General features: G+C 44.7%; 1 protein-coding gene across 2 annotated transcripts in view; it reads left to right on the forward strand.

Annotated features, from left to right (window-relative positions):
- The window catches only part of ARHGAP33 (Rho GTPase activating protein 33), a 63,958-nt gene extending 53,110 nt beyond the window's left edge, over positions 1 to 10,848 (forward strand). For both annotated transcript variants that reach the window (XM_075277910.1, XM_075277911.1), the window contains 9 exons: positions 102 to 184; positions 309 to 416; positions 872 to 1,002; positions 4,150 to 4,327; positions 6,187 to 6,320; positions 6,401 to 6,469; positions 6,798 to 7,346; positions 7,739 to 8,103; positions 9,178 to 10,848. In XM_075277910.1, coding sequence (XP_075134011.1) covers positions 102 to 184; positions 309 to 416; positions 872 to 1,002; positions 4,150 to 4,327; positions 6,187 to 6,320; positions 6,401 to 6,469; positions 6,798 to 7,346; positions 7,739 to 8,103; positions 9,178 to 10,185 — 2,625 coding nt within the window. In that variant the 3' untranslated portion in view covers positions 10,186 to 10,848. The remainder of the gene's footprint in view (positions 1 to 101; positions 185 to 308; positions 417 to 871; positions 1,003 to 4,149; positions 4,328 to 6,186; positions 6,321 to 6,400; positions 6,470 to 6,797; positions 7,347 to 7,738; positions 8,104 to 9,177) is intronic.
- Positions 10,849 to 11,805: the final 957 nt, after the last annotated feature.

The following is an 11,805-nucleotide window of genomic DNA, read 5'->3' on the forward strand; positions in this document are numbered from 1 at the left end:
ATTGTGTAGTAGTTATGGGGGCCCCCAGGTGTGTGGAGATCTCCTTGGGACTACATTGGACTGATCATTGGTGACCCGTTCTGCTGTGTTGCCTCCATTAGGAAGCCATGTCCGCCCCTGCTGAAGAAGAGAAGCTTATTCGTGTCCACGACCTCATCCAGCAGCTTCCTCCTCCTCACTACAGGTAATCCCAGCATCTCGGAAAGGAATGGGTTAACTATAGGGCTACTGATATGTGGTTATGGGTGTAATGTGGTTATGTTGTTGGATGCACAGATGTCACGTTTAACCCCTTACTTCCCCCGCAGGACCCTCGAATACCTGATGAGGCATCTGTCACGTCTAAGCGCACACAGTGACCGCACCGGCATGCACGCACGGAACCTGGCGATTATTTGGGCTCCTAACCTTCTGCGGTGAGCAGCACAGTCATGGAGATGGTAACACGGTGTGATAGGGAATGGAGTACGGTGTCACATAATTGGCTTAGATACACTATCTCATTAGCACCATCTCAGCACCTCAGCTCTGCAGACATAATCACACACAATGGGATTAGATACATCAGCTCCGCAGACAGTACTACATGTGATGGGATTAGATACATCCTCTCCGCTCCGTGGGCAGGCTTGGAAATGCCTGATCTGTGGACAGTATGACACTTGTGAAGCTTAGATACAGCTGACATTATCACATAAGATAAGCTTAGATACAGCCTACCACACCCAGTATCTTAAGATACACAATCTGTAAGCTGTTTTGCAGCTGGTCAGTATCGGACATGTTACATGTGGACTACTTGCCCTCCAGAAACGGAACATGAGCTTTCACTTACATTCAGTAGGACTCAATTTTTTCTCTTGCCCTTCAGGTCACGTGAAATGGAGTCTGTAGGGACACCAGGAGCTGACGCGTTTCGGGAGGTGCGGGTGCAGTCCGTGCTGGTGGAGTTCCTGCTGTGTAATGTAGAGACTCTCTTTAGTGACACATTTACGTCGATTGGTAAGAACTTTACTCTCTTCTTCCCCCGCACTGTGCCTCAGCTGCTGCTCTCTTCTTCTCCTGCATGTGGTTTACTGACTCTGCTACCTCTCTATCCCTGTGAGGACAGCTTGTGGATCAGGATCTAGTGACTGAGCACTTGTTAGTGTTACTGGATAGGTTAGTTGTAACAGGATCTAGAAAATATTGGGAACCGTAATGGGCACGCACACCACCCCTATCCTGCCCTGTAATACCCCAGGTTGATTTAGGAAACCGTGACCTGCACCCTTTCTTCCGAGACCTTTTTTTTAAACACTCAGTTTCCTCTTTTGGACGGCACCGGCTGAAATCCTCTGCACTTCTTGCTTCGGCTGCTACAGGAGAATGTGCTGCCATGTCTTTTTCTGCAGCATCAGCTTTTGCCAGCATTGCCCTTGGGCTGATCTTGTCTTCTTGCATCGTTCTATGCCTTGGCAGCGCTTCACTTAGAAAATTAGATTTGGCCTCCAAGGTTTCGTACCTAAATCCATTTCTGTCTACTTTGTATTCCCTTTTTTTTTTTTTTTTTTTTCTTTATACCACCTTCTTACCACCAGCGAAACAGAGCGGCCTCCGTCGAGCCTCTTGCATGTCCGTAAAGATTCACCTGTTAACATTACCTGAAGCCCGGTGCCAGGCGAAGAAGAGGACAGGCCCGTCTGAGATACCCCCACACGGAATTAGAGAGCTCGAGACTGACACCTAGTGGTAGAACTCACAACTGACGTGGATGGATTTTATTTTGGCAAGACAGAGGCCGATGCCTCAGTGGTTTTTTGTTTTTGTTTTTTTTGGAAATGACTGTTTTTGGCTGTTCCCTACTAGAACTAGTTTTGGGAATTTTTTTTTTTTTTTATTAGATAAATGTCGCTTCTAGTATGTACATAGGGGTATAAACCGTAATTAAAAATGTCAAATTAATTTATTTTTTAAACAGAAAAACCCTGGCACAGATGTTTTTACCATATTTCATGTATTTGTGAATGACGGACAGGCACAACAACATATTAAATGTGTTTTTTGATTTACGAGTGATCATATCCTGTACATTGTTTCCTTATTTAAAGGGAATGTGTCACCAGAATATTATCTATTTTGTAAACCAAGTTTTCATGTTAAACATATATTTTTAGGAATTTTTGAAGTTATTTTAAAGAACCTCTATAACCTCCATGCAGTTTAATGTCCCATTTACATCCACTATAATGTTCCACAGCAGCCCCTCCACACAGTATAATGTCCCATAGTGGCCCCTGCACACAGTAATATGCCCCATAGTGGCCCCTCCACACAGTATAATGTCCCATAGCGGTCCCTGTATACAGTATAATGCCCCATAGTGGCTCCTGCACACAATATTATGTCCCATAGCGGTCCCTGTATACAGTATAATGTCCCATAGTGGCCTCTTCACACAGTATAATGCCCCATAGTGGCCCTCCACACAGTATAATGACCCGTAGTGGCCCCCATGGTGTTCGTTACAGATATTGCAAACATTTCTAATTTGGCAGAACCTGAAATTTTTGGGGTACACCACCCTCAAGCTATTATACTCTGGGGTGTTTTCAGACCCCAGAGTATAAATGCTCAAAGGCCCAGGGGAGATGACAAATATAAAAGCCAGTGTTACTCACTGCTCTTGGGCTCGGCACGACTCCTTTTCAGTGATGGCACAGACATGGGTTACCCTGGTGTCATTATTAGAGATGAGCGAGTACTGTTCGGATCAGCCGATCCGAACAGCACGCACGCATTGAAATGAATGGAAGCACCTGGTACTTCCGCTTTGACGCCGGCCGGCCGCTTAACCCCTCGCGTGCCGGCTACGTCCATTCATTTCAATGCGTGCGTGCTGTTCGGATCGGCTGATCCGAACAGTACTCGCTCATCTCTAGTCATTATGCATCGTGATCCCGGCCTGACCCACTGGACATCTGTGACGTCACTAACGAGGCCGAAGACACTTGGGAGTGTCGGGGCCCTGGAGAGGATAGTAACAGTGGTTTTTATGTTCGCTCACCTCCTCTGGACCTTCCGATTATTATACTCTGGAGTCTTAAGAGATGCCTGGGTATAATAATTTCAGCTTCCTGTGGCCTTACTTTACTTCTCCTAGTTTCTGCTCACTGCTATCTCCGCTTCCCCTTCAGCCCTCCAGGGGGCCCCGTGCATCACCTATCACGTCACAAAGCACAGGGCTCCCTGGAGGGCAGAAGGGGATTAAGAGGCTGTTGTGAGCAGGAACGAGGATCGGCAAGTAAATGGGCCCCGTTTCCTGCTGGTTACTACAGCAAGTAATGGCCTATAAAAAGTCAGCAGGGGCCCACGTTTCCCCAGCCACGGGCCACATAGCAGCCACTATGGTGTTAGTTACGCCACTACCTCTATAGAGAAGATCACTGACCCATCATTGCAGTCACTACCGACAATAGATGTCACAGCTTATCTCCTTGCGCAGAGCATGTCTCGGTAACTCTCCCATTGACCTCAATGCATCGGCTCCAGACTATTGCTCCCTATGGACGTGACTGTGCTGTAAAGCAGATCGTTAAATGCTGTTAATAGAGCAGAGGAATAGATCAGGCAAGATGGCCGCCCCATAAACGTACTGAAAATAGAATTAAAAAAAAAATCTGCAATCATAAAATAGAATAAAAAGGGAATGTGTCACAAATTATTTTAATATGTTTCCACCAGCAACTTTCTTCCTTGTATTATATTGTGTTTTGTAACATTTAGTTTTTTGCACGGATTCCTCTATATGCAAATATTTCGCACTCCTATCAATCCCATCCCATCACTGTAGTAGTCATGCATGGTTGTCAACGTGTATGTGTTGCCATCAGGAAGATATTCGAGGTGGCCGGAAGAATTTTGTATATAAGTTCCTCCTTCGAGCATCGGCCGCACCTTCATTACTCATACCCTAAAGGGGAAATCCAGCCAATATGACTTGTCATGAAGTAAGGGGCCACTGAATCCCTGAACCACCTCTTCTATAAATATCTGACATCTAAGGAAAGCTTCATTGGTTTTATTGGTCTGTTATTTAGAGCGTTGTCTGGTGATTTCCAATGGGCAACAGTAAACTTTATAATCGTTCGTTTTCTTCTGTCCATGCAGGTCGCTGCGGACCAATAAGACCCCGCTCTCTGATGGGTGGTTGTCCATCAGGCCGACTTGTGAGTCTTCAGGAGGCTCAGGCACGAAGTCAGAGTCAAAGGGAGGCAGCGGAGAAACTGGGAGCGGACAAGACGTCACCCAACAAGCATGAGAGGGCGCTAGAGAGCAGTGAAGAAAGGTATTACATGGCCATGCCAAGGGCAGTTGAGAACTTACTGTGCACAGACTGAGAATACAGCACACATTACATATTATATTAACATCTTATGAAAACTTTCCTGTGTTCACTGCATCCCCTGCTGAGTAATTTCCTGTGAGGTACCAACATAATACTGCATCCTGTCTGCAAGAATGTAACTGATATAATAATGCCCCCTATATACTGGAATAGAACTACTATAATACTGCTACTATGTACAAGAATATAACTACTATAATACTACTCCTATGTACAAGAATATAACTACTATAATACTGCTCCTATGTACAAGAATATAACTACTATAATACTGCTCCTATGTACAAGAATATAACTACTATAATACTGCTCCTATGTACAAGAATATAACTACTATAATACTGCCACTATGTACAAGAATATAACTACTATAATACTGCTCCTATGTACAAGAATATAACTACTATAATACTACTGCTATGTACAAGAATATAACTACTATAATACTGCTCCTATGTACAAGAATATAACTACTATAATACTACTCCTATGTACAAGAATATAACTACTATAATACTGCTCCTATGTACAAGAATATAACTACTATAATACTACTCCTATGTACAAGAATATAACTACTATAATACTGCTCCTATGTACAAGAATATAACTACTATAATACTACTCCTATGTACAAGAATATAACTACTATAATACTGCTCCTATGTACAAGAATATAACTACTATAATACTACTCCTATGTACAAGAATATAACTACTATAATACTGCTCCTATGTACAAGAATATAACTACTATAATACAGCTCCTATGTACAAGAATATAACTACTATAATACTGCTCCTATGTACAAGAATATAACTACTATAATACTACTCCTATGTACAAGAATATAACTACTATAATACTGCTCCTATGTACAAGAATATAACTACTATAATACAGCTCCTATGTACAAGAATATAACTACTATAATACTACCTCCTATGTACAAGAATATAACTACTATAATACTACTCCTATGTACAAGAATATAACTACTATAATACTGCTCCTATGTACAAGAATATAACTACTATAATACTACTCCTATGTACAAGAATATAACTACTATAATACTACCTCCTATGTACAAGAATATAACTACTATAATACTGCTCCTATGTACAAGAATATAACTACTATAATACTACCTCCTATGTACTTGAATATAACTACTATAATACTGCTCCTATGTACAAGAATATAACTACTATAATACTGCTCCTATGTACAAGAATATAACTACTATAATACTGCTCCTATGTACAAGAATATAACTACTATAATACTGCTCCTATGTACAAGAATATAACTACTATAATACTGCTCCTATGTACAAGAATATAACTACTATAATACTGCTCCTATGTACAAGAATATAACTACTATAATACTGCTCCTATGTACAAGAATATAACTACTATAATACTACCTCCTATACACAAGAATATAACTACTATAATACTACCTCCTATACACAAGAATATAACTACTATAATACTACTCCTATGTACAAGAATATAACTACTATAATACTGCTCCTATGTACAAGAATATAACTACTATAATACTACCTCCTATGTACAAGAATATAACTACTATAATACTACTCCTATGTACAAGAATATAACTACTGTAATACTACCTCCTATGTACAAGAATGTAACTACTATAATACTGCCCCTATGTACAAGAATATAACTATTATAATACTGCCCCTATGTACAAGAATATAACTACTATAATACTGCCCCTATGTACAAGAATATAACTATTATAATACTTCCTTCTTTTACAGAAAAGGTCCACGTGGCAGGAAGAAATCTGGCGGTGGTAGTAGTTGGAGAACATTCTTTGCTATAGGTAAAAATTCATCCCAGCAGAAGAAATCTCGATCTGGAGGTCTCCGGGACACAGCAGCCCACCAGAGAGGTGACCATATAATATTCTCTGCGTTTCGGTTGTGCATTTTGCGGGCTGTATCATTACATCTCTCTCTTCGCTCCCTGCAGTCTTGGAAACGGTGACATTGCGGTCGGCTAAGAGCGAGGAGTCTCTGTGCTCTCACACTAGCGGCACCGGTAAGTCTTATCGTTCTGTCTGGTATCCATTGTCCACCATTATTGGGCAGGAGGATATCTTGGCTCCCTCTATATTTCTGGTTCACCCATCGCACCCCTCTGGTATGTCAGTCAGGAAACAATACCTGGATAGTCCAGCAGGGGGAGCTCATGACCTGTGGAAAATTTCTTTTGTTCTATGAGTAGGGTAATGACCAGTGGTGTCCGAGGATTCCCAAATGTACAAATTGGTGAAAAAGAGCTAGTACAACACTCGATTAATATGGACAACTACGCCAATTTTCCGGCTACGTTTGCGATCACTGCAATGACTTTAATTCCGTTACAGGGTTTCACCGGACCTCACGTCTCCGTCGGCCACGCTCAACAAGTGACGGTCTTACCTCCCGGTTGCCTCATTGCCGCTCTGCAGAAAGCCTGGCCCAGTCGTCCCCTTCTCCTCCCGGGGTGCCATCTCCTCCTCCTACATCGGGGCGCCCCCAGTCGGCTTGGATTGAGGAAGATTTGGACCTTTCGCCGCCGCTCCCGGAGATGGACGGTCTTGGTTTTGACCCCTTATCTTTCCGGCTCTCGTTCTCTGACCATGAAGAAGTGAAGTCTCCGACGATCGTCAGAGCAGAAGTGACCAGCCAAGGCCATTCACTCCCGCGGCGGCTGAGTCTTTCTCCGACCGGTGGCTGTTCCCCGTCCCCGTCTCACAGCCCTCCTGAGCGCCTGGTCACAGATGGGGAGAACCAGGGTCCCCGCAGTCTGTCTCCTCCTCCGCAGATGTTGAATTTGTTGCTTCAGTCCTGTCAACTGCGTCTTAATGAGACCTGCCAGAAGGAGGTGAAGGCGAAGGTCGCTGCGGCCCCCAGCCAAGAAGAACCTCCAAAGGGTTAGTAGCCATGTTGACCTATTAATGTTGAGAAACGCATTCAATCATTAAAAGTACAGATGTTGTCCTGCCCTATAACTCCATTTGTGTGCCAGGTCCCGCCCACCTGGTGAACCCCATTATAGTCCATGGGGTCTCGCTGGGCTCTGTCGGTGTCCATTTACCCAGTGCAGATGTCAAGTGTCAGACATGCAGGGCTACTTTGTGTCTCGTGCTCCACTCACTGCAAAAGCTGCATCTAGAATGTTGGCAGACAGTTGGTACCATTTGAATGCAGCTCTGGTTGTAACTGGAGTATAAGACTTGATGTAGCTGCAGTTTAAGCTCCACACATTGTAAATCCAGAAGCCTCTGCAAAGTACTGAACACCTGTTTTAACCCCTTTCTCACAGGAGTGACGCTCTCTCCACAGCAAACCTCCCATCCTCCACCAATGTCGGTCATACGACAACTCCCACCTCCTCCACCCCCAAAGGATCCTGCTCGGCTTATGGCTTTGAAATTGGCAGAGAGTGCCCAGCGAGCCCTTCAGTCTTCAATATCCACCGGGACTGTCCCTGCAAAGATATCACAGAGATCGGCGCCCCCGCACCCCTCCACCTCAGTCTTCAGACGTTCCCTGTCCATGGAGTGTAGTGAGAGCTCAGCACCAAAGGAGGGGCCCTTGTACTCTGAGCTGCGACCATCTGTCATCGGCCCCAATGAGAGAGCTGCCACCCAGCATCGGCCACTAAGACCCCCGATGCACAATACAATGGTAAGAGCGGATTGCCGAGCATCCTATATAACACAGATTAGTAACTGGGCAGAATGGTATAAAGTGGAAGAGATCTTCACAGACCGTCACTGGGCCACAGCGGTCTTCAGGGACCGTCACGGGGCCACAACAGTCTTCACGGACCATCACGGGGCCACAGCAGTCTTCAGGGACCGTCTCAGGGTGACAGCGGTCTTCATGGACTGGTACATGACACAGGAGGTTTTCACAAACCAGTATATGGAGTCCGGGATCTTTAAAGAACAGTATAGAGCAATAGAGGTTTTCAGCTGGAGAAAAGCTATAGAGGATTCGGAGGTAGCAGTCGCTACTGGGCCCTAGACCCCAAGGGTCACTCTGTTGCATATAACATACCACTATACTTCATGGTCAGATCTGTAATGAAGACTCTACCTAACTTATCATACACAGTATATGGTGGCAGAAGTAATCATGGGCAGTATATGGTGGTAGAGGTCATCGTGTGCAGTATATGGTGGGAGAAGCAACAATGGGCAGTATATGGTGGTAGAGGTCATCGTGTGCTGTATATGGTGGGAGAAGCAACAATGGGCAGTATATGGTGGTAGAGGTCATCATGTGCAGTATATGGTGGTAGAGGTCATCATGTGCAGTATATGGTGGGAGAGGTCATCGTGTGCAGTATATGGTGGGAGAGGTCATCGTGTGCAGTATATGGTGGGAGAGGTCATTGTGTGCAGTATATGGTGGTAGAGGTCATTGTGTGTAGTATATGGTGGTAGAGGTCATTGTGTGCAGTATATGGTGGGAGAAGTAACAATGGGCGGTATATGGTGGTAGAGGTCATCGTGTGCAGAATATGGTGGGAGAAGCAACAATGGGCAGAATATGGTGGTAGAGGTCATCGTGTGCAGTATATGGTGGGAGAAGCAACAATGTGCAGTATATGGTGGTAGAGGTCATTGTGTGCAGTATATGGTGGGAGAAGTAACAATGGGCGGTATATGGTGGTAGAGGTCATTGTGTGCAGTATATTGTTGCAGAATAGTTTGCATTTATTTATTTTCACTCCTTGCTTCTTTGATTTTATAGGCACAAAGCTCCACCCCTGCAGACCTCAGAAAAATGGCCCCATCAGCTGCCCCTCCTTCCCGAGCTCCTCGTCTACACACCAGGTCTGGTAGCCTTCCTGCTCCTCCAAGTGTTTTTCCTCCACGCACTCGTCCACCCCCATACAGATTCCCAGAGGAAGGACCTCGGATGCCTCCACACCGCTCTGCTCCTCCCTGGCCAGAACCAGAGGGCCTCTATTATGAGATATTGGGAGACCCTCCTCATATGGCACCCCTTAATGCTTCATATGGATTAATCCAAACACCTTGGCCCTACATGGCATCACCCCCATCTCACCCTCATTCTGTTCCTCCTCCTGGCTGGTATGGGCGACCTCCTCCACCTGAGCCAGAGCTTTTGAGTTATCAGCGTTGGGACAGGACGCCTGCTGCACATTTGCGCCCATATATTGTAGGGGGGAGTGTCCCATATTCGTATATAGGGACCGCTGAAGGAGGAGGCCAACCTTCTTCCCGACATCTCCAACAAGGAAGAAGGGAGGAACCAATTTATGTCAATCTCCCCCCAAAATCAGATCTAGGGGGTCACTTTCAGGGCAATAGGGACACTGCCGATCCAAAACCAGACCTGCCACACAAACAGCGTCCTGGCCAACCCCCTGGTATTGGAAGGCATGAAAGTTTTGGAGATCCTCCACCGACAAAACAGCACAACCCTCAACCATTAAGAAGGGAGGGGTCTCTTAGCTTTTTTCGTCCACCTCCACATCCTCACACCGCAATGTGGGGCACACAACCCAAATACCAAGAGGGTAGAGAACCTCCAATTATAACCTATGAAAATCCTGGAGGAGGAGGCGGCCAGAGAATGGGCTACGCGCCTCCGCACTGTATACTGTCAGAGGGAGGGACTCTGTATGGAAACCTGGAGCAAAGGGGACCCCCACATAGGTCATCCACCCCCGCAGGATTCATGGGTTCGCCCTGGACAGTTCATACAGAGGGGCAGACGAGGAGTTACTGCTGAGATGGGAACTTAGAACAACTTGTGTTCTTGTAGATTTTACCTATTAATACTTGGCCACTTTTAAGACACGCCCACGAGGAGCCAGAAACCAAACAAAAAATCAATTGTGCTGAAACTCTTACCCTGTTGTGTGTTACAATTCTGTGTGGGGAACAACTTTCATGTCAATTTACAGAAAAATAGTAAAAATATTTAATCCCCCCCCCCCAATTTAACACTTAGAAGACAGTCTTGTACTCGGTTTGTCCAAAGCACTGCCATGCACGGGTTAAAGATAAAAGATCACAGTGGACAGCCCTCCCCCACCTCCTCCAGCTTCTCCTACAATTATCCATGTCCACGACTACGTCGAGTGTTGCATGAGATGGGCAGGAAGTGGGCAAAAAAAGCAAATTAAAAACTTGGATTGTACCCAGTATTAAATCACCTCTCTGGACTGTGATTATTTATTTCATTCGGTAGTATGAAGAATTGCACTTAGACACGTTGGGATCGTTCGCTTTTCATTCGCTCTTCCTTCTGCCATGCAGGAGGCTGCGCTAAGTGCAGAGGTCATTATCGTTGCGTTATGATGTCATCCTATAGATTTACTCCTGACTTGAACGGGCACTTCTTGGCACTTTTTTTTTCTTCATGTCTCCTCTATCGGCTCGTGCCGTAAATCCCTACAAAAAATTTTTTGGGGAAATTTTAAAAATGAAAAAAAAAAAATTTGTCAAATTTTATTTTCCCTTTTTAACATAGACAAAGGGTAACGTTAGAGCGAGATAGCTAATATATTTAATTTATTTTTAGTTTATGCTTTCTCCCGATTTCACCGGACGTTGTTGGTACTTTGGAGAAAAGAAAATCTGAAATATTTCTGAAATTTTAATTATTTTATAAATTTTTACTAAAAAACAAATCAAGCAGAAAGAACTATAAATTGGCAAACAATCCAGAGACGTCCATGTTTAGACCTTGAGGCAGCGCTGTGTGTAGATGGGGGTCTCTGGTTTGAGTTTGTTAATTTGCATATTTTTTTCCCATGGAGCATTGCCCGAAAAATTAGTCTCCCTACAATACTTTGTCTCTTCAATGAGAGCGAGACCCCCCAAAGTAGAGAAATACAAGTGGTGAAGGTTTAAGGGTTAGTTCACACGTATCCACCTCAAAATCCTGACCAAAAAGATGGCTTCGGGCCCGTTCCCACGATGTAACACGCCACTCATTCTGAAACGTAAACACGTGTCAGAGTGAGCGCTTCAAAACAGATCCCATTGACTTCAATGGGGGCCGTCTTACGTGCGCTACACATTGAAATCAATGGGTTAAAAAGTCTCCCACTGATTTCAATGAGTAGCGCGTGTAAGACGGCACCCATTGAAGTCAATGGGATCTGTTTTGAAACGCTCACTGTGACACGTGTTTACGTGTCAGAATGAATGGTGCGTTACATTGTGGGAGTGGGCCCTTCCATTGAAATCAATGGGAACCGGTCAGTTCTTTTTTTCGGGAGCCGGTTTGTTCCGGCTCCTGGAAAAAGAAGCGACATGATGATTCTTTCAGGCGGAGTCACCTGAAGACACTCCCTCCTCCTGACTAGGCCTATTCATTTGGACCTAATCTGGAGCAGAGTGC

This window comes from Leptodactylus fuscus, chromosome 6 (genome assembly GCF_031893055.1).
Source record: "Leptodactylus fuscus isolate aLepFus1 chromosome 6, aLepFus1.hap2, whole genome shotgun sequence".
NCBI lineage: Eukaryota > Metazoa > Chordata > Amphibia > Anura > Leptodactylidae > Leptodactylus > Leptodactylus fuscus.